At 33.8% G+C, this 25,910-nt stretch overlaps 2 protein-coding genes across 2 annotated transcripts; one reads left to right on the top strand and one right to left on the bottom strand.

Moving 5' to 3' along the window:
* The first annotated feature begins 524 nt into the window (after positions 1-524).
* LOC149733697 (structural maintenance of chromosomes protein 1A-like) lies at positions 525-19,318 on the top strand. Its single transcript, XM_089882045.1, has 27 exons — positions 525-664; positions 1,061-1,175; positions 2,028-2,205; positions 2,555-2,678; positions 4,442-4,601; positions 4,743-4,900; positions 5,493-5,663; positions 6,263-6,421; positions 7,183-7,340; positions 7,692-7,860; positions 8,300-8,455; positions 8,827-9,047; positions 9,717-9,870; positions 10,146-10,184; positions 11,027-11,177; positions 11,506-11,639; positions 12,500-12,616; positions 13,263-13,369; positions 13,926-14,082; positions 14,327-14,452; positions 15,022-15,171; positions 15,666-15,773; positions 15,918-16,112; positions 16,886-17,042; positions 17,776-17,934; positions 18,332-18,459; positions 19,138-19,318. Exons 2-27 carry the CDS (start codon positions 1,070-1,072, stop codon positions 19,210-19,212), a joined length of 3,717 nt encoding a protein of 1,238 aa, XP_089738171.1. The 5' UTR covers positions 525-664; positions 1,061-1,069; the 3' UTR covers positions 19,213-19,318.
* Positions 19,209-25,768, bottom strand: LOC149733696 (adenylate kinase 8-like). The gene is made up of 12 exons (XM_089882046.1): positions 25,591-25,768; positions 25,429-25,513; positions 25,304-25,353; positions 24,628-24,762; positions 23,993-24,122; positions 23,121-23,293; positions 22,573-22,671; positions 22,069-22,201; positions 21,132-21,331; positions 20,641-20,753; positions 19,785-19,935; positions 19,209-19,427 (listed from the first exon to the last, which is right to left on the bottom strand). The coding sequence occupies exons 1-12, from the start codon at positions 25,672-25,674 to the stop codon at positions 19,323-19,325; spliced, it is 1,458 nt and encodes a 485-aa protein (XP_089738172.1). The 5' UTR covers positions 25,675-25,768; the 3' UTR covers positions 19,209-19,322.
* Between the last annotated feature and the right edge of the window lie 142 nt (positions 25,769-25,910).

Genomic DNA, 25,910 nt, shown 5'->3' with positions numbered 1-25,910 from the left:
TTTGTTTACGTTGCAGTGCAAAAACAAAAAGTGTATATAGTAGTTGTCTCTTGTATGTCTTATTAAAAGAAAAAAAATAAATCCCAAAAAATAGTTAGGCTGTGGGGGGTAACTCGGGACATTATGCTTTTGTTTCCAGCACGCGCTTAAACTGTTTGGCCACGATTTCCATTCAGAAGATCCATCGAAACAGCGTTTATTCATCTCCTTCAGTGGTTTTAAATCTTTGGGTATACAAGCATAAAATACTGTAACAAGTTTGTCACAATTAAAGCTTTATTCGATTGGTATTTTCGGCTGCGGTTTATAACGTACCGCCCGCTAGCGTATCCAAAATATAATGACCGAGAAAAACTAAGGTTATTCGGAATTCGGATTCCAGACTGTACAGAACCCGGATATCCGCTAGATGCAACTCAATGCGCACACAGACACAACAAAGAATACGTTACAACAAAAATATACGTTACAACAGAGAATACGTTACAATACATTGGTTATTGGTATATTACAATAATAAAATCGAATATTTTAATCTGAAAACAAGCTAAAATTGTAATAGTAGTTTCGCCACTTAAAATTGTCGAATATACCAAAATATTTCCCGCCACAACTTAGCATTATTTGTTTGATCAAAACAAGAGCAAAGGGGAAACTTAAAAAGGTAAATTTATTCTATATTTAAATCATAATTACTGTTCGTGGGGTTTAGTTTCTCTTTTAGAACATTCCTATGCAATATTATAGTATATAAGCATGCCCTTTAAATTTTTATCAGTTTTTATCATGGGTATTTGTGTGGTCGTTTCGAATGCTTTTATTATTATTACATGGTCTCCTCTCCTTATTATGAAAATACAGATTGCTGCTAAAAGTTAAATTTGTTATTCCTGTTGAAGCAAGAGTTGTTTATTAATGCTAAAACATTTAGAATTTCAGTTTAGAGATTTATTATTTGCATTTATATAATAAATGCAAATGAAATGTCTAGGTAATTAGTTTATAACTATGTGCATTGTTGTTTTTATTTTATAACATTATTAAACATTACATTCCTCAGGTTTTGACCATGAATTATCTTGAAAGTATTGAAGTTGAAAACTTCAAATCTTATCGTGGGAAAATTCTAATCCCATTCAAAAAGTTCACTGCTATAATTGGACCAAATGGATCAGGTATACATTGTGTTCGAGTGAAACTCTTATTTCTCTAAGTTAATTATTAAAAGTAGGTTTTTCAAAAAAGTTACTATAGGCATTCTGCACAGAATGCCAGGTGTACACAATTCTGTTTGTAAAATCTTTACGCATAATTTTGTCTATAAAATTTTGGTTATGAACGCATGAAAATTTTGGTTATGTTTTGTCCTTTGTATGAAATTTGGTTATGTTTTGTCCTTTGTATGAAATTATGTTTTTTTTTATAAAAAATGAGATAGGAAAACATTGGACACTTGTGAATTTGATACATGATGAAATTATATACAAGCACATTCGCTGACGCTGCGATTCGTTAATTTCCAGAAAGCTAATTCACAACAAACAAAAAATATTTACCGGAAACACCATGCTGGCTAGTTTTGTTATTTATTGGTTGCTTCACTTTTTTCATTTTTAATATTTTTTGCTTCCGTGTGCAAAATTATATTAGCATAAGGTTTGGGGCTTGGCTTTATTTTTCAGCTGAGTGCTGAGCGTAAAAAGGAGACATGGTATACCAGCTTTTCAGCCCAGCACCCCCCATAAAAAATCTTGGAAAAAAACTTAATTTGCCTTTTTGTCTGTTTTTTTCCCCAAAATTTGCGCAATTTTTCTGGTTAAAAAAATAGCACATTTTGATAAATTACTACTGAATCTAATTACTACTGCTTATAAAATGCACAAAAAAGATTGGTAAAATTAAAAATACCAGCATAAAAAAAACTATCCCAGCCCTCATTATTTACTTTCTATTCTGGTAAATCTACACACAGTTTTGTTAAAACATTTTCGCTCTCGGACAGTATATATTTGTTTATTTGATTCCAGGAAAGTCCAACCTTATGGACGCCATCAGTTTTGTCCTTGGTGAGAAGACGAGCAGTTTACGAGTGAAGAAATTATCAGATTTAATTCACGGAGCTCCGATTGGTCGACCAATATCTACACGGGCTAGAGTTACTGCTACTTATTGTAATTCAAATGGAGAAAAGACAGAATTTACGAGGTAAAATTATGTTTATGGGGGTCGATTTATCTAGCATTAAAGCTAACCAAGGCAGCTTCCATATTAAATAAACAGCACAAATTAATTCTTAAAATTAATTATAGACATCTGTGGCAAATTTTACGATTGGATATAATATACAATTTACAACAATCCTTCAATTTTATTTAAATAGGTAGGCCAGTAATATGAGGCTCAATTCCTCTACAAAGATGTCTTTTAAAGCATTGCCTACCAAGCTACCATTAACTTTTATTTTCTGCAAAGAGTGAAAGACAATTTTGACCTTGTGTTAAAGTGCAGAATAAAAGTTTTATTACCATTAGGTAAGGACTTTTTTCTTGTTCAGAATAATCAAAGGAACTTCCGCTGAGAATCGTATCAATGATAAAGTGGTGACACACGCAGAGTACAACAAAGAGATGGAAAAAATCAATATTTTTATTAAAGTGAAAAACTTTCTTGTCTTCCAAGTAAGTGTTAAATGTAATCAAACTATTAGGGATGTGCCGAGCCGAGCCCGAACTCAAAAGCTCGTGCCCGAGCGTCTCCTTTTTTGACGCTCGGCGCTCGGCTGAAATCTGGGCCGAGCGCCGAGCCTAATGCTATTGCTATAATGTTGCACGCGAGAGTGAAAAATATTTAAAATGAAAAAAGCTACTTAAAGATAACGAGACAAGTCAGCGTGGCTTTCTCTTTAATTATTTTTTTCGTTGTGAAATTGCTCTCTCGCAAGTAACGAATCTCAATGTCAGCGAATTTGCCGGTATCAAATTACAGCCGGTGTCAAATTACACGATCGCCCAATGTCTCCATATCTTTATATTGAAATAATAAACTGCTGCAACCAGGGGGGCTGTTTTGTTATCATGACAGGCCCCATTTCCGCTAACACGCACCTAGACAGAAAGTGCTAATACACGCGTTGCATTCAATATTACATTCTTTCACTAGGAATTGCAACATTTTTTTATTCAATTGTTACGTTACTTGTCCTATTACAACATAACTATTAACTATGAAGTTTCATAATATAACAACCTTGAGGAATGTGCCCACTGCCCAACCAAACACAAGATCGAAACATCGTGTATGAGCATCACATTTTTTACGCTCTGCGCCGGCGTGGAAATAAAGGGAGACGCGTGCGGTAGCATAGATTCCACCTAACAAACGAAGCAATCGTTGTGAATTTATTCTCGTTAAAAATGACGTAATAAATCTCCGGTTCTCGTGCGGTGCCATCAAACGATGTTTTTTGGCCTCTATCCAAGCTCGACCGGGACGATACTTTGTAATATCATATTACAATCTCTGTTGGTTCCAATTTACTGATAGCGTCGCTCCTCGCTATTATATTTGCATCAATTAAAATTCACATAATCGCGATTTACCTGGATTTAAACTAATCATCAGAAACAAAAAATACAAAAACTACTGATCGTATGGAAGCGAACAAAACACGATTGTTTTATAACAATCTCGTTTGTAATGTAACAATCGTAATGGTTTATCAAAGTTATTCTGACGTAAATAATCGTTACATTATCCACGATGAACATGCGTAAAACTTTCTTACACCAATGTTTCATTCATTAAAAAGACGTTTCTCATTTAGTATAAACAATGTAATATTGTTCCTAATTTACCGCATAAAGTAGAATAGATGCAAGATCAATATCTAAAGTGTTTATATCGCGGCCTTTTGAACGCGCTGGTTGCCACACTGGCTGCATCAGTTATAAATAATTTTTAATTAAATACTTTTTTATATAAATTTTAAAATTCGCATAACTGGAAATGACGAAACCAGACGTCTTTTTAACCGCAAACCACGTGCCCTGTATTATTTTGATTAGCGGCGCTTTTCCACTGAATAGGAACGCATTCTCGTAAGCCTTTCTCCTTAATGACGTCATAGATGCTCGGGTTCGGGCTCGTGCCGAGCTTTTCGTTGAAGCTCGGCGCTCGGCGAACCCGAGCTTTTTCAACTTCAGCACATCCCTACAAACTATACAAGTAAATAAACTTAAGTTATTAATTTCTGTCTGGCGCTGATGCATAATGGTTACTGGGTCTGCGAAAAACCCAGAGGTAATTGGTTCAAGGCTTGTAGCTGCTACTATTGTGAGCGTATGTGGCCTTGGCAAGACACTTATCGGAATTTGCTCCAAACCAACTGTTCTTTATGATATGGGTTACCTTTAGCTAATTCTTTACGATTACAATTATTCAGGGTCAAGTTGAATCAATAGCAATGAAAAACCCAAAAGAGCGAACCCAGTTATTTGAGGAGATCAGTGGGTCGGGTGAATTTAAAGAGGAATATGAAAAAGCAAAGTCGGAAATGAGCAAAGCAGAGCAAGAAACACAATATTCCTTTCACAGGAAAAAAGGTAGATATGATATTTTATCTGTACCTAGCAATATCCCTATTTAAAATCAAAAATCGCTTTTTGGTATGTTTAGCATATAACCTTTATTTGTTGGTGTTTTCTAATGCGAAACGGTAAAATCAAAATAATTTTGTTTTTAAGGTATTGCTGCTGAAAGGAAGGAAGCGAAACAGGAAAAAGACGAAGCTGATAAATATCGTAAGTTGAGAGATGATTATTCCAACCTCCGACTCCAACTGATGCTCTTCAAACTCTTCTATAATGAGAAGGAGATTGAAGCCATACGAGCAGAAGCTGATGTAAGTGCATTGGCAAACATAGGGGGACGCTAGGCAGGCCCTGCTGGATTATTTTTTTCAACCAACTTACGTTATCTGCTGCTTGCCTTTCACCTCAATATTCGAGTGGTGTACCGCTCTTGAAGAATTTAAGAGTAGGGTAATCAGTGGCGCAGCCAGAAAAAAGGTAAGGGGGGGGCGGGTTTTATCAAAAAATGTTTCACAAAAAAACAATGACCCCCTAAACCCCCCTGGCTGCGCCACTGAGGGTAACCCGAAACTTGAATTTCGTTCCAAGTTCAGTTTCTACTGTTACATCATCCATGCCAAGTTTAACCTCAGATCCCTCTTCTTTTAACTGGGCTGCTGCTTTAGCATACTCTGGGGAAAGAACTTTGCAGTAAATTATTCTGCACTGTATTATATAGTAAACATTATAACCAAAAGTTGTATTTGTTTTATAGAAATTTGCGGCTAAATAACCACAGAATTCCCCTAGACAGTAAACACAATAATGAGTATGGCTTGTATAATATGAAATTTCTTTGTATACAAGACATAGCACTAATAAATGCTCTTAATATAAAAATATGATCTTTTGTTCTTATAACAGACAAAGAACAAAGACATTCGCCACCATATAAGGAAGCGCGAGAAGTACGAGGAGGAGATAAAGAGGAAGAAGCAGGAGCAAGGGAAGATGATGAGAGAACTCTCCGCTCTTGAAAGGGCGATTCAGGAGAAGGAAACGGAGTTAAATAGGAAACGTCCAATGTATATTAAGGTACTTGGTAGAAATATAGGCCCATATTTTACCAAGTGGACCACATTGTAGAAAATAAATCTAAACCATATCCAAGCGAAATTAGGTCATTTTTTTACCTGAATTAGAACTTCAAAAAAGGTGACGCAAAGTCACAAATTTGTCAGTTTTGGTTTAGTTAGGCGCATTCATAGTAGCCTATTCGATGATTTTTTTTTACCTTTAAGTAAATATGTTTATTTTGTGTTTTTATTATGATTTAATGTGGTGGACTTAATTTCTACACTGTAAATTCAAGCTTCAGTAAGTTAAAAAATGGGCCAACTGTGGCTCTGTGGCTAAAGTCCCAGGTTTCATTGCATTTATGTTGTAGCCAGGTATCAGATTTTACCCATATATAACAAATTTTTTTAGTGATTTTATTTAGTTGTTAGTCACTTGCTTACTGAGTTGCTTTATGTGAGGAGCTATTAATATACAATTTAAATGATGTTACAAAAATTCACCCCTATACAAACTGTACTCAGTTCTTCTCAAAGTTATATTTTAATTTTAATACCATGACACCTGACTCTAATGCATGCTATTAACCTACCCACCTAAAAACATTGTTTTAAAAGGCGAAAGAAAACACCAACTTTGTGATGAAGAAAGTTGAATCTGCGAAGAAATCGTTGCGTACAGCTGAGAATCGACACGAGAGTCACATGCATGTGATAGAAGATCTACAGAAACAACTGCAAGAAATTGAGGAAAGAAGAAAAGAGTTTGATGGACAGGTAGGGTTGTTGTGGGAAAATTCTAAAATTTTGTTTTTAAGTAATAAACTGTGTTTTTGATTAAACTTTTGTTGTAATGTATGTAGGGATGCACATTACAGAATAATTGGGTATTCTAGGATATCCTAGAATACTTTATTTCAAATCTAGAATTCCGAATCTAGAATTTCGAATCTTTTTATATTTATAGGAAAAAAATAATTTTACCCACAAAAGTCAGTTTATTGACTCTTTCATAGCAGCCTTGTTGGATCATGAGCTGTAAAATTATCAAAAATTGTACTATTGGGTAGTTTTTGCGTCATGAAACGTATAGCAGGCTATGAAAAGACGTTGCGAAACGTTTACTCTTAAAAGTCCCACAAACACAAAAATATTTTTTTTCAAAATTGATAAGTTTTAAAAATTGTTAATATAGTATATGAGATGACCTGTGATGACATCATTAAACAGAATACCGAATCCCGTAATTAGATTCGGATACAAATGGTTTCGAATCTCATAGATTCGAAAATCTGTAATGTGCATCCCTAAATGTATGTAAAATTTTGGGACTTTTTTTCTAATGGTTTCGATAGTGCTTGGTGTTGTCTTTATCATTTTCTGTGGCTTTACTGCTTCAGAATTACAATAGCCTATCTGTCTGTTGAAAACCAAAATGATGGTAAATTTTCGATTTAGTTTTCACACCTTTTATATTTTAATAAATACAAAACAAACCTTTTTTTGATTGTATGACTTTTTTGTGTGATTTTTTTTAGGTGGAGCTAGAGAGCCAAACCGAGGGTCGTGACTTAGAACTTGAAGAATCTCAGATCACAGAGTACAACAGGTTGAAAGAGGAAGCAGCTAAACGATCAACTGCTCTCAATACAGAGATTGAGAAACTTCAGCGAGAACAACAAACTGACCAAGAGAAGTAAGCTTGGATTTAAAATACAAGGATTTGTTTAACATTTACATCTGCTTATTTACAACAATGAGCACCTCACCAACATTCATATAAAATATAGCCAAAGTAAGCAGTTAATACTGTTTGAAACTGTCTACCAAGAGAGCAGTTTAAAACTGTCATAATTTGATTAAATGTTATGCAATGTGGGTACTCTTATTATTATTATTTCTATGAAACAAATTAAACTTATTGATTGTAATATGTATTGGGTAGCGCAATGTTGAAAATTTCAGGGTATACCTGTCAATTCTGCCACCCCAGGTTTGGTGCCTACGTTAATATGTTTATGTAAAAAAATGTTATATTTCTTCTTAGGTTGGATGCTGAGCGCCGTAAAAAGAGCGAGTTATGGTCCCAACAGAAACAGAAGAAAAAGGAACTTGAAGAATCAAAGTCCCGAGTTGATAAGTTGAAAGATTACATTGAAACAAGTCATACCACACTACAGGAACATAAGAAACTGAAGGTGGATTTAGAAAAGCAGGTACGTCATGTTTAGTGGATTGTTTGTGTAGGTTGTAATGTTATATATAAAAGCGCGCAATTTTTATTTTATGTTGGTGAGGAAGTACATCATGGCTTATTAATTGGAGCTATTCCTTATGGTTTTTAATTTCATGGCTATTAATTGTGTGTCTGTATTGACATAAAAAAACTGATTTTTACTTTTTATAGGAGTAACACCTTTTATTTTTGAATAAAAGCTTTTGCAAAAAAGTACTGAAATGCAGACTCATAGCTGACGAATATAGGAAACCTTGTTAAACATTCCGCTTTTGACCAGTGGCATAGCTAGGGGCTTTAGGGGTTTAGGGCGTCTTTTTTAATCCATAAAAGGGGGTTCTTGCTGCAGCACTGCCTATGATGCTATTTTAATTCAACATCAAATATTTCATTCACAAATCATCACCTGTTCCTCCCAGGTTCAAAGTTCGTTCGAGAGAATTCGTGAGATCAACATCGAGTTAGAGGAAGTGATGAAGAAGCAAGGAGATGCAAAAGTGGATCGGACCGAGAGCTCGAGGCAAAAACGTCGACTCGAATTGCTTGAAACTCTTCGCAGACTTTTCCCTGGAGTGGTGGGTGCAGTTTGTTTATAAAAGTTATTATTTCCAAAAGTGTTTTAATTTATTTGTAGCCAGAAAAAGCAAGAAAAAAAATAAGGGGGAGTTTTAATCAATTAAATTTCCAAACAATTTTTTTATTATTTTTTTATTTGGTTGAAAATGGAGGGGTCGCGACCCCCCAAACTGCCCCTGGCTGCGGCAGTGTATGTATATATATATTGTGTTTAATAAAATTTGTATTTGATATTTTTTGTAACTTGAATTATTTAAAAAGTTGAACAGGTTACCAGTTAATATTTTTTTTCTTTTTTACTGCCCAAAAGTACATGACCATAAATATTATTAAATTAGTTTAACTTAATTGTATTTAACATTTCCAACAGTATGGACGTGTATTAGATCTATGTGAGCCAATCCACAATCGCTACAAGATAGCCATCACCAAGGTGCTTGGGAAATACATGTATGCTATCGTGTGTGACTCTGAAAAGACAGCAAGAGATTGCATTCAATATATGAAGGAACAATGTGCGGAACCTGAGACTTTCCTGCCTTTGGATTATATTGATGCAAAACCAACGAACGAACAGCTTAGAACCATTAGGTAAGTTTTTCAACTCTTAAGAGCAGATTAAAGTAACTTAAGCTCATGCAACTTAAATATTGTTTCCAATAGTGCCGAGCCCGAACTTAAAAGCTCGTGCCCAAGCGTCTCCTTTTTTCACACTCGACGCTCAGCTGAAAACTGGGCCAAGCGCCGAGCCTTATGCTATTGCTATAATTGTTGCACGCGAGAGCAAAAAATATTAAACATGAAAAAAGTGAAGCTACTAAAAGATAAAGAGACCAGTCAGCGTGGCTTTCTCTTTAATTAGTATTCTTTTAATGTGAATTTGCTCTCACGCAAGCAACGAATTGCAAAAAAGCTAAAGTCTTGAACTTACACACATTGTAATTTAAGTTTAAAACAAGATCTGATAGAAAGTAATATAAACAGCATATTCTAGCCTGTCGGAAAAGTAGGGGATTTTTATAAAGGGTAAATCCTATGATATGGGTAATGAACCGATGCGACCCTCAACCCAATGTCCCATGACTTGTATATGTACGTGTAGGACCTCGGCCATTCAGGACCCTATGATATGTTTCATATAATTTAAAAGAGGGAAGAAATTTCATTCATACACCAAATCTGAACACGATAGATTCTTCTACATAAACAATATGGGAAATGAAATTAATTAATTTACTTTTTCATTATCTTTTTACACAGAGAGCCAAACGGGGTGAAACTTGTGATAGACGTCATAAAATATGACTTGCCTGCTATTAAAAAAGCTTTACAATTCACTTGCGGTAACTCGCTTGTGTGTGAAAGCGCTGAAGATGCGAGAAAAGTTGCGTTTGGTCAAGTACAAAAACATAAGGTGCGTTTAAGTGTTTGTATCTTGCTTATAAAATGTAAGAGTATTTTAAATGTCTCTTTTTTAAATTGGCCTATGTTTAATGCTCATATTGCTTTATATATATTAATGTATAGAAGTTAGCACTCTCTAAATTTGCAGTGGCATTTTGCATTGAATGCGAAATGTCAAAGCTCTGGTCTAGGGCAATGATTCATAGGCAATTTTAGTTAAATTTAAGGTTTAATCTATTTTAATTTTTGTATTACTGCGTTTTTTTTTACTTTCTAATGCTAAAGGATGGTTTTGGAGGCTCAGATGTTCAAAGAAGAAACCAGGTTTAGTTTATAGCATGTTGTATGGATTACTGCATGGTGTGGGGTGTGTAACATCGCATGTCACATTATTAACATTGTGATCAATTTTACCATATTGTACACTGTAGTGTTGGGATATAGGAATGTAGGCCTCTATTTCACCCAAATAATTAATGTCGCACGAAGGAACGTCTTGCAATTAAACTGTTTGTCTAATTCTCTCTTCTTGTGTTTCGCTTTCTGGTGTTCCAATTCATTAAAAATTATATCAAATTGTACTTGCTCAAAAAATACTACAACACATTGCTTATTCTGTATTTTATTTTAAATTTAATATATATCTTGCATGGCTTGAATTGCTAATTAACTTGACACAACATAACGTGCATTAATATATATATATATATGTACTTAAAAATCTTTTCTTCAAAATATTTATGAAGCACATTAGCACATACTAATCTTATATCTCCTGGTAATTTAACTGTTTTCAGTTTGTTTCTACAATCATACCTGTACCTGTATGAATTTCTTCTTGCACCTTACTAATCAGCATGTCATGCATTCCTAAAAGTAATTTGAAAATACAAAAAATTATTGTTATTACCATAGTCCATAATATTTGCTTAATTTTACTATTTATTTTCTTTTATAAAAAAGGTCTTTTAACAATTATTAAACAAATCGATAACCATAAGATTCAATAACAAAAACAAGCAACTGAAAACTTTTTTTCGCTCAACTACTTCTTTCCCCCCATTTTTACCAAACACAACTTAATCAAGCTTATCTATATTCACCAATTAGAATTAACTATTGCCCTGTTACCCAAGGCATTCATTAATCTTTCTCATTAAACACAGGCTGTGGCCCTGGATGGGACTTTGTTCCAAAAATCGGGAGTTATTTCGGGTGGTGCAACTGATTTAAAGAGGAAAGCTCAGCGCTGGGACGAAAAAGTTTTGGATATTCTGCAATCTAAGAAGGAAAAACTGACAGAGGAATTGAAACAAGGTCGGTGTATTATAACTTGGACAAGATGTCATAATGTAGTATAAATTTAAGGCCATTTTTGAACAATATAAATAGTTTGAGGTTTTAATTTAAAACCTAAATCATCGTTTTAGTAACGTTTAGTAATACACAAAAAATTATAATTTTTTAAATAGGTCTCTCATAAAGTAATAGGTATCCGATGTACCTGCTGTATTTTCAAAGTTAAAATTTCCTGTAAATTTGAACCGGAGTAGTTAACAGATTAAGTTTACGCTGTGTTTAAACAACATATGGGGAAAGTTATGCAAAACAGTTTCAGTTTCTAATATTGTCTCTATTCTTTCAGAAATGAAGAAAAAGAGAAAAGAAGCAGATCTTAAAAACATCATCAGTCAAATTGGAGGATTACAAAACCGGATCAAATACTCTCAAAATGATCTTGATAACACGGAGAAGGGGAACATGAAGGAACACAAAGAGGTAGTTGCCACAAGTCGATGTGTAATCATGTCACAATGTTCTTTTCCATGAACATACCCTTAACGCTAGGCCAATAGTTCCTAAACTTTTCTGTTTGGTTTACCCTTTTAACAAAGGTGCTTATCAGTTTTACCCTAATATGTAATATGGCGCTCATTTATTAAAAGGCGAAAAACACTAATTACATCAGTTATATTTAATGCGACGGATGCAATTGCTTTTTGGAAACGAGTTGTTCAATATCTTGTAAAGTACTTCAATTGGCACAATTTTTCTGTCCCGTCAATTGATATGGATTTTGATTGGTAGCTCATTTACCCTCTAATTACCAGGAATTTATCCCAGTTTAAGAAGCGCTGTGCTAGGCGGTCGTGTTTCAATTTTAAAACAAGGGTGACATCATATATTTTGACACCCTATTTTAGTATTTTTACACCTTGTCCTTTATCCTACCGTTAAATGTCTACACAAATGAGCGGAGCCAAAATATACTAAAGTCACCACATTAATCAATGAGATGCTGGATTTCCAAGGTTTGCAACTATGAGTGGAACCTTACTCATATCGCTGTACATTAATTTAATTCATTTTGAGTGTTCGCTTGCAATTAAAACTGTAACATATCTTCACCTGCATAAGCTTTTAAGTCTCTGTCTGCTGCAAGAGTAAACAAGTGAATAATAAAAATACATATTTATTCAAATAATAAGTTTTGTATATAACTATATTTTCATTCTACATTATAAACTTTGTAAGAAAAATCATATTGCAAGTTAAAAAACATGCTTGTATAAATGTTAAACCTTCCATTTAACCCCAACCCAGTACCCATAAATTAACACTTTAAATTTTCGTTGCAGAAAATTGAAGAATTGGATCGTCTCCTGCAAGGTTTTGAGCCTCGTTTCATGGAGATAGAAGAGAGAATGAGAACAAGAGAAGGAGAGATAAATTGTTTCCGAGCGAGCATGAATGAAGTAAGTGTAAAGCGGGGCTACTCAAACTTTTTCTTGTGACGGGTAATACTAATTTATGGAAATACGGGAATGTGTTTTAACCTTATTTTAAGTATTTACCAGTTATGGAAATGTGTTTTAGGCACATTACAGTTATTGGAAAACAATGGGTATGTGTTTTATGCTTGTTTTAAACATTTACTAGTCTTAGTAAGTTAGTTTGCAGTTTCACTTTTTTTTCCTATTCCTGTAAATTAGTATTTACTCTTGCAACCAGTTCAAATCTCCCAAAATTTTTCGGGACTCTTTACCTAATAGTACGAATGTACGATATATGCAGTACTTTGTGTCTAAATTATACTTTCCGTATTTACTGTACCACTATAATTCCGGCTCTGGTTTTTTTAAAGTTCGAAGCCCTGGTGTAAAGCAGAGGCACCAAACCTGGGGTGGCTGGGCGGGCATTTTTTTACTGCGTTAATCAGTGAATGTTAAATTTAATAAGTAAAATTTATTTCACAGGTTTGTGTGACTAACTAGTCAACATTTTTAGCGTTGTAAACAGTTTTTATTATTTGTTTAGGGGCGTGTGAGTGCATTGTTGTGTAGCATTGTGTGCTTTAGGTTTAAATATACAATGGTAACAGTTTCGTATTTCTTGCCCAAGGTTGAAGATCAAGTGTTCCGAAACTTCTGCGTTCTCATTGGTGTTCCAAACATTCGTGTTTACGAGGAGAGAGAATTAAGAAGACAACAGGAGACTTTGAAAAAGAGGTGACTTCTAAATAATATATGGATGAAATATTAATTAATCAAAAAAATTACATTATTCTGATATTAGACATTGAAACATCCATTGTTTTTTAAAATGTATTGGGTAAACTGATAAGGACAATTAGCATACCATGGGTGGTTTGTTTCATACAACTCTCTTGCCTGCTTTTGAGTTACAGCATATGTGACTGTTTTACCATCTAATTACCATATTTTTACCATATTATTTTATACCATAACATGTTACTGTAGCTATTTAGCTATTTATTTTGTGGCTATCAATGGGTTGGAGCAATATTCGTGACTTTTCTATTCCGTTAAGCATTGTATCCAAGTGTTGTTGTTTTATCTAGTGGCAATGACTAAACCTTCTAAAACAAAAACTAGTCATTGTAACTATGTTTTTTAAACAATCAAATAATTATATATGTTTAAATCTAATAAATAATAAAAATAAAATTTAAACATTGGAAACAACTCAAAAAATTAAAATCATTAGTGGGCGATTTCCCCTTCTCTCTATCTGCCGCTACTTAAATCGTACCTCCTTATCCAGGTTGGAATTCGATAACCAGAAATCTCGTGTAACAAACCAATTGGAATATGAGAACTCGCTCGATACAAATCAGAATGTGGAGAAATGGAGAGAAATGATTAAAAATGATGAAGCAAATATAAGCCATCATAAAGAGGAAGAGAAAAAAGCAATGAAGGTAATTTTAAAAACTATTTTGGAGAAAAAATAGTTGTCTCTTTTAAACTATTCTTTATTTTGTTTTTATTTTTTGTTTTTGTTATATTAAAAATTTATAAAAAAGCTTCACAATTTTTCAAAATTTACTAGCGTGTCATACTTTTTAAACTTAAATAAGCACCAGGCCGTTTTGACGCTTAACTTAATAACCACTGGCTTGAAACATGTAAAGATTTTGCATTATGTGTAAAACTTTTCCTCAGTTAATCCAAGAGACTGAAAATGCTCTTCAAGAAGTAAAGTCAAAGAAAATACAGAAGAGACGAGATTGTGACGAGAAGACAACGGAGATTGAAGATGTGAGAAAAGACCTTGGGAAACTCAATAAGGTAATATATATATATATATATATATTAAATTTTGTATTTTGGGATTTTTTGAAAGAATAAAATTGCATTGTACTCTGCAAATTGCATTGGCTAAATGGATTTATTTAATAAATAATTTCTTTTTTGTTGTTTTTTTGTTTTGTGTGGAAAAATACTTTTTACAACAATAAAACAAAGTGCGGAAAAAGTAATTTTTTAAATTTCATTCAATTGGCTATAAAGAGCCTATATTATATGTAACCTGAAAAATACAGATTAAGTTATATTAATTAAATTAAGGAGTGATTCTGTGGCTTAAATTATTCATTTGCTCTGGTTAAAATTGTACTGTGGCAACACTTTTCAAATGATATGGAGCAAATTTATTTGAGATCATAAACATATGTCTGGTGGTAAAACTACAAAATGTTAAAAACTTGTATTTCTCAAAATATGAATAAAGTGGCTAAAATTAAATTTTTGGTTGTTTAAAAAAATATTAATTTAGTATATTTAAAAAGAAAATTATGAGGGGAAATTTTTTAAAAAGGTTAAAAATTCTGAAAAACTTTTTAATGTTTTGCTTACAGGAAATGGCTCAGTTCCAAAAGGTGATCACATCTCAGGAGTTAAAGATTGAACAGAAGAGGGAACAAAAACACTCCCTCCTCCAGCAATGTAAGATGGAAGATATTCCTCTTCCAATGAAAAGAGGAACGATGGACGACATTGATGAATCGGTGAGTCGTCTTTTTTTGCATTTGAAATTTCCATGTGTGCACTTTTAAAATTTCCATGTACAGTAGCGCAGCCAGAAGGGTTTAGGGTGTCGCGACCCCCCCTTTGACACCCCCAAAAAAATTAAATTTTAACAAAAATCTGTGGTGACTTTATTAAAATGCAGTTATACTCATAGCCGTCATGAGAAAACCTTATTGTATAATATGGGGAATGTAATATAAATTAAACTCGCTTGTTTGTACAAATACCTAACAACAGTGACAAACTGTTTTAAGGTGTACAACTGCAGTGCTGAAAAAAAACTATAACCTATAACAATACATATATGCTGGCTTGGACACTGAGCTCGGGAACATTTTTATTCGTTAGTTTAATATAATAATAAAAAAGCTTTACACTCAACTTGAAATAGGTTCATGCCTTTTCTTCTACTTTCTTTATTTTTAACTTCTGGAGGAAACCTCCTGATTACAAATTTGTCTAAAAATTGCAGGAACATTTATCCGAATCCAGCAATGCATTAAGTCAAAGCACAAGCGCCGTTTATGATAAAGAAGCAAAGTTGGAGCTTGATTATCGAAAACTATCATCTGATTTACGGGTAACACAAACTATACCTAATTTTTTCTTTATTTTTTGTACTAGTTTTTACTGGTTTTTATAGAAAAAAAGTAACTAAAAATTAATTGTGATTTTATTCAATAAAATTTTTAAAAAATAATTGCGTTTTTTTTCCAATGTTTAGAATTTAGAGCTTGATGAAGTGAAGCGTGAAGGAGAACGCTTGCAGTCGCGCATGAATGATTTATCATCAACAATTCAACGATTCGTTGCCCCGAACATGAAAGCACTCTCTCATCTTGATGAAGTTAAGCGACAATATCATGAATCGAAGGATCAGTTCGACAGCTACAGGAAACGGGCACGTAAACACAGACAGGTAATGCGAGTTTGAGTATCAGTTACTTTTTGAATATCTTCGAAAAGCTAAGGCTTCAAGCTGGCCTAAATTTTAAGGCTGTTAAATTAAGTGGTGGTCAGTCATTCCTGGATAAATATTTGGCTTAAATGTTTAATTTTGCAAAAAAAATTTAGGTTGGGTAAGATGGTTTATTCTTTTTTCGTCCCATTTGGTAGGAATAAAAAAATATTTTTTTTTAGAATTAAATAACAGTAATCATATCCTTACCACTCTAAATCAACAGTTTTAATTGTTTAAAAGGCGTTAGAAAAAAATGGCATTAACCTTACTGTACAGTATTAAAACACAAAAGCAAAAGTGCAAGATGGTTTGGTCTCCAAATCATTGTATATTTTCTTAAATTGTTTTTATGTCAATAATATTTTAGTGGCTCATGCGGTATAAAAACGTAGTGTATTTCCAACTTTTGTCTGCCATTCGGCGAGACTTCATCAGGGACATTATGGCAGTTGGAAGTACACTACGTTTTTACACCAGATGAGCCAATACTATATAGTAGGGTGGGGTAAGACGGGTCACCTTTGGTACATAATATCCTGATCGTGTCTTAAATAATTAACAACTGTGTATGGCAGCTGTGAAAAACGCTTTTATATTTCTTTGAATTTTCTTTGTTTAAGAACGAATGGGATGGAAAAATAGAATAAAAAGGTGTTCCATCTTCCCCCGCCCTACCATATTATTTATACCACGCCTGGTAGCAGAAAAAAAATTTTTTTTATGTGTTCAAGGATTTTGAGATGGTTAAAAAGAAGCGTGTGGAACACTTCAACCAATGCTTCGATTATGTGGCAACTAAAATTGATGACATTTACAAAGATTTATCAAGAAATAATAGTGCACAGGCTTTTCTAGGACCAGAGAATACAGAAGAACCATATTTGGAAGGTATGAAGCTGTAATTGTATTTAGGTTATTTATATATCAGCTGCAACTTGGGTCATATAAAGGTAAGGTTGGGCCACAAGTTATTAAGCAAATGTAATTCAAATTTTTGCATTTAGCTATTTATTCTCAGTACTTCAAATTAATTAACTTTTCCTATAAGGCAATACTTTCAAAAAATTGTATTTATAATTTTTTAAATGTCACAGACAAGTGCCAACATTCTGTACACTGCATTCATTTAACAAGCATGTTTGATATGTCACTGCCTAACAGGAAATTGCAAGTCACTAAAATATTTGTTAAAATATCAAACTTATCTCAATATCTCTTAGTATTAAAGTTGAGGCAAGATGGCCGATGGTTCATTCTCTTTTATCGTTCCAATTGGTAGTAAACAAAGGATGATTACATAATTATATTATTACCCATATTCAGTGGCGCAGCCAGGGGGGTTTAGGGTGTCGCGACCCCCCTTTAAACCCCCTCCCAAAAAGATTAGTTAAAAGCAAAATTTAAAAAATAATATTTTTAAATTTTTTTTTATTGAATCCCCCCCCACCCTTATTTTTTTTCTGGCTGCGCCACTACCCATATTCTAAAAGGGCGTTCTTGGTTGTTAAAATGAATAGGAAATATGGGATAATGTTCCATCTTACCCCACAGTACTATATATATATATATTTATATATTTATATACATTGCTATTTAATTTTCTTTCAACTATTTTCCCCAGGTATTACCTACAACTGCGTAGCACCAGGAAAGCGATTTCGACCGATGGATAATTTATCTGGTGGTGAAAAAACTGTTGCTGCCCTCGCTCTTATATTTGCCATTCATGATTATCAACCTTCGCCTTTCTTTGTGTTGGATGAGATAGATGCTGCTTTAGGTAAATGGTATATTTTAAAACTTGAATGAATGTAATTTATTAAATCACGTGGTGGGGCAACGACAGTCGTTATAACATGGGTGTTCTGTTTCATATACCTTGTGCCCGCTTTTAAATTACCGCATATGTAACTGTTTGGGTGATTTTTTTAATTTATAGATAATTATAATAGGTTGGGAAAAGATAGGAAACCTCTTCATTCTATTTTTTCATTCCATTTGGTAACAAATATATTTCAATAAATTAAAATAACTCCCATTGACTGTTTGATTGTTTAAAACACAATCAGGGTATTTTGATATTCCGTGCTAAAGGTGCCCCATCTTTCCCCACCCTAATATATATAGTGTGAACTCTATAAACACATTTTTTTCTTCTTTTAATTTTTTTATTTCAGACAACACAAACATTGGTAAAGTAGCGGAATATATCAAACAAATGTCAAACCGAGTCCAATGTATCGTGATATCACTAAAGGAGGAATTCTACAACAGGGTTGATGCGTTAGTTGGTATTTATCCTCAGGTAACCTAATACTGATATTTACTTTAGACTGGCATTGGTTATTAATCTGTGTGCTGTATGACAATTTTTGGGTTGTAACATGGGGGGCCGATTGGGACACTGGGCTCTATTATGTGTCGTATAGTAGGGTGGGGTAAGATGGGACACCTTTAACACATGATATCCAAATACCCTGATTGTGTTTTAAATAATTAACAACGGTCTGTGGAAGTCGTGAGGATACGGTTTTATAATTCTTTGAATGTTCTTTGTTTACTATCAAATTGGAAGTGAAATTAGAATGAAAAGCTGTCCCATCTTCTTCCACCCTACTATATCTATAAAGTAATAACTCGTGCTAGCCATGCAAAAAGCATCATTTTATGATTTAATTCTTTTTGAAAATCATTCTTATTACTGTACTAGTCCTACTTTTGTACTATATTGAAGACAAATACTAACTTTCTTTTAGACTCACACATTGTTATCCTAAAGCAGACTGTATTTTCAATTATATTAAATAGGTTATGAACCTAGTCAGATTTGGTAAAAAATTGTTTAACATCTAAGTATATAGCACCACAAATCAATTGGCAACAATTTATACCAGACAAAATAAAGACTAATATATGTCAGTTTCTTAAAGGTCACAATAAAACCTTACTATAAAAGCATCTTTTATAAACATTACAATTACAGCAAATTGACGGCTGCATTTCAAGTCGGGTAATCAGTCTTGATCTGTCATGTTATCCGGAACAAATCGAGGCTTGAACATAAAACATCCCAAGTTGAAAAGTTTATTAAATGTTCTTGGAATACAGTTTGTACATATTTGTTACGTTGTTATGTTTAACTGCCAATAAATGTTCGCACGAGAGTTGTTAGTCGTCTTTTTGACCCAGATGACCTGGTAATGGGTTGACCAAAGTACTTTCTACGTATTCGAATACTGTCTGCGGGTCTTGATCTGCATTGATGCGAAGAGCCTGAAAAAACAATGCATAAAAGTAACTTGTTTATTCTTCTGTGACAATGCAACAATGGTTGTTATAACATGACAGTTTTATATCTCGTGCCAGCATGGAACTTATCACATTGTAATGTAAATAATTGGATTTTAAATGGTGTTGGGTTATGATGTTATGTGAAGGACAAATATATCTTTGTCAACAAAAATTGTACACAATGAATAAAAAGGTCTTTACACAATTTCAGGGCACTTATAATGACTGGTAAAAACCATTTGCAACAGAAAAAGCTGAAACGCAAAAGAAATGTGATATGACAAAATTTGTTTGCAAAGCAAAAATGATAATCAAGAAAAAGTAAATAAAAGGTCTTACCCCTTCTTCTGAGTAATAATCTGTGAGCTCTTCAGCATACGAATGATATTCGTTCAGCAATTGCCTCACGTTGTTCTGACTGTCTTTATAATTTTGAAGACACCTTTGTTTGACATCATTGGATCTTGGAGGGTTGTACAATGTATGGTATCTGTGGTTGAAAGATATATATTATTATGTTTGTCACATTTTTTCGCTTGTCCAGAAGTATGTTACTTTGTAGGTGATTGTGTTTTTCCTTCTGCATGGCTGACAATTTGGACAACTCAGTAGTTACTATTGGGTTGGGACAATTATAGTTGAGTGTCATGTCAAATGTATCATAAACACACTCATAATGTCCAGTGGTCACTAATGGTTGTCCAAGTGATGAGCAATACAAAAAATTTAAAAAAATACCAAAAGTGGTTAGTGCGCGTGCCTGTAACCAGGAGGTAATGGGTTTAAGGTTCGACGCTGCTACCATTGTGGGCGTATGTGTCCTTGGGGAAGACACTTAACTGCAATTGCTCCAACTGGTCACTAATGGGTTGTCCAAATTATCAGCCATACATAAAAAAATCCAAAAAAATAATCACCCACAAAGTAACATACTTGGTAACTCTTAAGCTGGCACGAGGTGTTAAACCTGTGTGATAACGACTGTCGTTTTCCGGTCACGCGAGGGTAAAGTAAGTTACATTCATTTATTACATTCACCCACAAAGTAACATACATGGTAAATTGCAAGCAGGCATGAGGTGTATGAAACAGAACAACCGTGTCCAAAAACTGTTCCGCCACACCATAGGTTACATTCATGTAGTAACAATGCATTCAATTTAATGCCAAAGATACAAAAGCAAACTTCACAAACCTTTCTCCACTGATAGGGTCGGTAATTCTGTAGCAAAGTCTTTCAATGACACAATCATCTGGGATGTCAAAAAAGTAAATTCTGTTTGGTTGCAAACCAGCATCAAATAAGCCCTGACGATTAAGATGTATTTCAATTATAAAGTGAATGTAAAAAGGTTACAGAAGCGAGAAAAGTAAAATACAACTGTGCAAAATTCATCTGTGTTATTGCTATATTAACTCTTGAAATTACACATTTTGCAAATGCTTTCATACTAGCAAGACTAAAAAGACAAGATTCTTGTATGCAAAGGTATCCGTTGAAAGCGAGACCATTAAAATCAACCACTAAGCTTGGAAAAATAAACAATCACTTTGTATATGGTCGAGGTCTTTGTCAGAAGACCTAGCCTATCAATGTCAAGCATTGAACCCAGTATCCTATGGTTTCAATACAAGCACCTAACTGTTAAGCTACTGCATTGGTTAAACAATTCCATACAAACATACTTCAGCTTGATCCCTTGTAAGCGGGTATCCGTGTAGCACCCATCCCCTAGAGGAAGCGTCGAGCTGCATCAGTCGATCGGCAACTACTTTGGTAACGAGAGAGTTTGGAACCCTCTCTCCCCCGCTCACAAACTCACGGAGAGCTTCTCCCATCTTTGTATTATTTGCAACTTGCTCCTTCAGCAGCGTACCACACGATACTAAAAACCATTGAGTTGATAGTAAGTATTAGGGTAATGGGCTATTCCCTTTTTATTTCACATTTTTTTATCCTATAAGGAGTATAAACATTAATAAATATTATTTCATATCATTTAATCACTTCTTCTCTACTTTTTTTTGTTTTTGACAATTTTTTATACATGGAGCTATACATGGAAGACGGAAAATTTTTTCCGCTAGGAGGCGATGACAAATTCGTTTCTCTATTTTATGGGGAGCAGTTGGTTTCACGGTTTATACACATAAGATATAAACCCCTAACCCCTAACACTAACCCCTAGCCCCTAACTCGTCAAACAAAAAAAACTTGAAAAAAATATAAAAAAGTATTCCACTGTGCGGGACTCGAACCCGGTAAAAATGAAACAAAGAGAGTTTACGACCGCACGCAGACCACTACACCACAGACTCGACGACAATAAACACAACGAAAGAGCGTATATAACCGACCTAATGTGGGAAATATGTTCTTACTAGTGTTTTATGTATTTAGAAAGGTATTTTTAATATTTAATTAATTTGTTTTACACTTATTAACACTTTGTAGTGCTGTTTTGTTCGTTTTTCCGTATTTTTTAATTTAAATAATTACCGCCTCTAGCGGAAAAAAATTTCCGTCTTCTTTGTATAGTCCCATGTATTTTTTATTACCCACTTTAACCAAAGAGATAAAAGAACTTTTTGAAGGGATTTTTAAATAATTTTTGTTGATTACCGTCTACAATTTTATACTTTGTTGCCAATCTTTGAGCGATACAACTCTTGCCACTACCGGTAGCTCCAATGAGCACGATGCGGGGTGTGTGGGGAGCTTCACTTCGTAGTTGTGTGTTTATAAAGTTGTAGGTCTAACGAATGTATAGATAATACCTTTATTAATTTTTTTTTTGTAAATATTGTCTAGAATTTAAGTTGTTTATTTTAGTATGTAATATTAATACAATTGGTATGAAAATCAAAATCGTTAGGTCCAAAAATGGTGACGTTTTTAATGAGTCCCTTTTTGTATTTGCTTCCAGGGGACTAAAAAATTCTGCTGTTATTGCCACTACGCATATTGTAATGTAAACTAAATAGCTCTTCTGGTAAAAATGTAAACTTGGCTACTGTGAAACTGTTTTATGTAGTTTGCAAGGGGAAAAAGTACATGTTAGTTGATTCTGCACCACCAGGATGTTTTAAACTTAAAGAAAAGTATTCATTTTAGTTTATAAATTACCTGGGCAAGGACATCAGCTTTGGGTTGATCAGCGTTGATCAGTTTGTGTATGTGGGGGTAAGTGGCTAACACGCCACCAATGTTTCGAGAATATTCATTCTGTAAACATAAGTATGATAAATTCATAAGTAAAGTGAATGAATGAATGAAATTTATTTCGTCTCTTCGGTCACGATAACGAAGAACAAGAGAGTTGATAAAAGCAAAAAGACGGGTTGTAACGATAAAACAACAGTTGTTAAAACACGCTTATTGATAAAAAAAGAAAGAAATAATGTTTTGGATAAAAGGCGTGACCGTTAAGTAATAACTATAATCTCAGTATGCTAACATTGTTAAGTGAAAGATGAATGATTGTAGTTTATCTTGCATGGCAGTCGTTATAACTATGATATTCTGTTTCACACACCGCGTGTCTGCTCAGGAGGTACAACAAAAGTAATTTTCTAGGTAAGAATTTCATGATTTTTTTATAATGTAAAAATTGTCATTATAGATCCCACAAAAAAATTTTAAAGGGTTATTTTTTAAAAAAAACAAGTACTGACCAATCTGTCCCGAGTTTCTGTTTCTGATATTCCATCTGGTACAAGCAGTCGAGCTTGTACAGTTGAATCTTGTGGCCAGTCAAATGTTGTGTGATAAACGTCTCCAGTGGTTGGATCAATTCGTTTCCCAGCTTGCCTTTCAACCAACACAGTGTTTGGAGCATCCAGAACAACTGGAAAATTGTTGGTATAAATTTTTATTTAAAACTTTTGATTTGGAAATTGAACGAATTAATGTAACTTATTTTACTCTTGTGTGACAGAGCAAAGACAGTCGTAATAACACAGGTAATCTGTTTCATACACCTCGTGCCCGCTTCAAGTTACCATAAATGTAACTATATTTTATGTAATGTTTTTATATGATTGGCAATTTAGACAAACTATAAGTTATCATTGGGTTGGAGCAATTGCTGGTAAGTTTCTTGCCCAAAGACACAGCATCGAGCCTTGAATCTGTAACCTCTAGGTTGAAGGCGTGCAGCTTACTATTGTGCCAAGGGGGCGAGGTTCCAATTGGACAAAAATGTAACAACTATTAAAATCCTGTTTCAGATTTTACCAGGCATAATGTAATGATTAAACAGTGTACTTTTGGTAAAATAGTAGATTTGTCATTTAGTTCGCCTACCCTCTGTTGAATCAATTTTTTAAGTACCTTTTTACCAGAAATACTTTGAAATATACACATTTTGCACGGAACTTTTTACTTTAAAAAATGTGTTGCAAATATACAAAACTGTAAGCACAGTTATAAACTCCATTTTTATCGCTTAACAGGATCAATGGCTTTCAACAATGTAAACCTTATTATCTTAAATATAAAGATATAAACAACAACCGTCCAAAGTCAGTATGAATCAAATTCTTACCAAGATGTTTCAACATTAAACCATTGGCCTGTAGCATGATGGCTTGTTCTCTATTTTGGGGAAATCCCTCTAGCACAAACCCACGACGTAGACAATCTTTACGTTTCAGACGTTCCTCAATCATTTGAACCTAAGTTAAGAAATTGCCTTTATTAAAATGAGCAGTAAAAAACTTATAAAATATAAAACAGATTTGGTTCAACTGGTTGCAGATAATTAAAAATTTTCTTTTACAATTTTATTTACAAGCGTGATTATCAGTAAGCCTACCTTGTGTGGAGATTTTCTTCTAAATCATTTAAATTGCAGGAATTTTAGGTAAAAAACAAAATATTACACCAATGATTTATCCCATGCGATTGTTTTTACCTATTGTGGGACCCTTAAACAATTTAACACTTCATAACTAAATGTATATCACTTATTTATCCCAACCTATAGGTCCAGCTCTGACATTATATCACTCGCTTTTCCAAAAACACAAAAATGTTTACAACAAGGGGGGTATACAGCCCCGAACCTGGAATCCTCTGACCCATAGATAATAGCAGTAACCACTAGGTTACGATACTAATAAAAAGTACCATGCTTTCTAAACGGGGTCACAGGAACTTATGGTATAATAGATCAATTACCCATAATTTGTCTGTAACAGCTTGGGAAGAACTGATTAATTTCTTCGCTTCATTTGCAGCATCTGATAATTCATCATCAAGTAAAACATCAGATGTGATGTGAACTGAGTTGATTGTCTTGCTCATTACTTTGCTCTGTTGTTTACAAGGGATGTATTAAAACGCTTTGGAAGAATCTTTCAATTGGATTTTTCATGACACTAACTATGTAAGTTGGTTGCTGCAGATTTTGATTTGGGTGCATGTGCTTTAAGATTTGGGTGCATGTGCTTTAAAAGCAATAATTGTATCAGTGCTCTCAGTCTCAATTATGTGTATTACACAGGCAATTTTAGGAGCAGAATTGTTTCTAAGTTTGCTCTTTTTGCCACTGAGCATACTGTAATATTAGAAATAGCTAAAAATGTTTTTACGCCATTTTGTGGGACATCAAAAAGGATGACATTGCAACAAAACCAAATAAAAATACAAAAAATAGGAGTACAGTTTTGTCTTTATATTACTGAATTACTGCTTGCAGTTTTAATTATGTCTAGATTCCAAAGAGAAGACACCGTTGTGCGAATGTTAATGTGTTTTACAAAACAATTTACACAAGAAAGGCATTTTTATCTGTGGTCTGATGCCTCAATAAATTATATACATTTCCAAGTATACGATTCATTCATATACTTACAATTCCACTCTTTCCACTGGCTGGTGGCCCAATGACAGCAATTTTTGAAACTGTAGTAAGAAAATTTTGTCAAAGCTGATAATCCCAATATTAGTACAGGAATGCCAAGTGTTTATTGTACTTACTGTTGCTGTTATCTCTTTTTAACCAATCTATCAAATACTGAAGCGGCTCTACAGGTTTGTCGATTATTAGTTGACATAATAGCCTCTGGAATATAAATAATAATAGGAGATAAAATCGTTTTAACATTGAATAAATGTTAAAAACAAATTAAATATGCTTACTTTGTACATATCAAATATTCCATGTTCCTCGGCGTAAACACCAAAACTCGGCGGAATTCGAAGTGGTTTCTTCGTAGCATCCATTTCAAACTATAATTAAAAGCTTTTTAATTTGTAAACTTAATAAAATATTGTTTAGAACGAAGGCCGCGGTTTCTATAGAAACCGTAGCGCCACCGGTGTTTTATGCACATAGAAATAAAATTTGGATTTTTTTACCAAATCGTCTAGAAAACGCACATTTGACGAACACTACGAGACGTAATAGTCTGTAACAAATTGATTTTTCTGAGTCACCTACTGTAAATCTCTTTCCTACA

Source organism: Ciona robusta, chromosome 7, assembly GCF_009617815.1.
Source record: "Ciona robusta chromosome 7, ASM961781v2".
NCBI lineage: Eukaryota > Metazoa > Chordata > Ascidiacea > Phlebobranchia > Cionidae > Ciona > Ciona robusta.
Note: the sequence above shows the minus strand (reverse complement) of the source record. Positions and strands in the feature narration are given on the sequence as shown.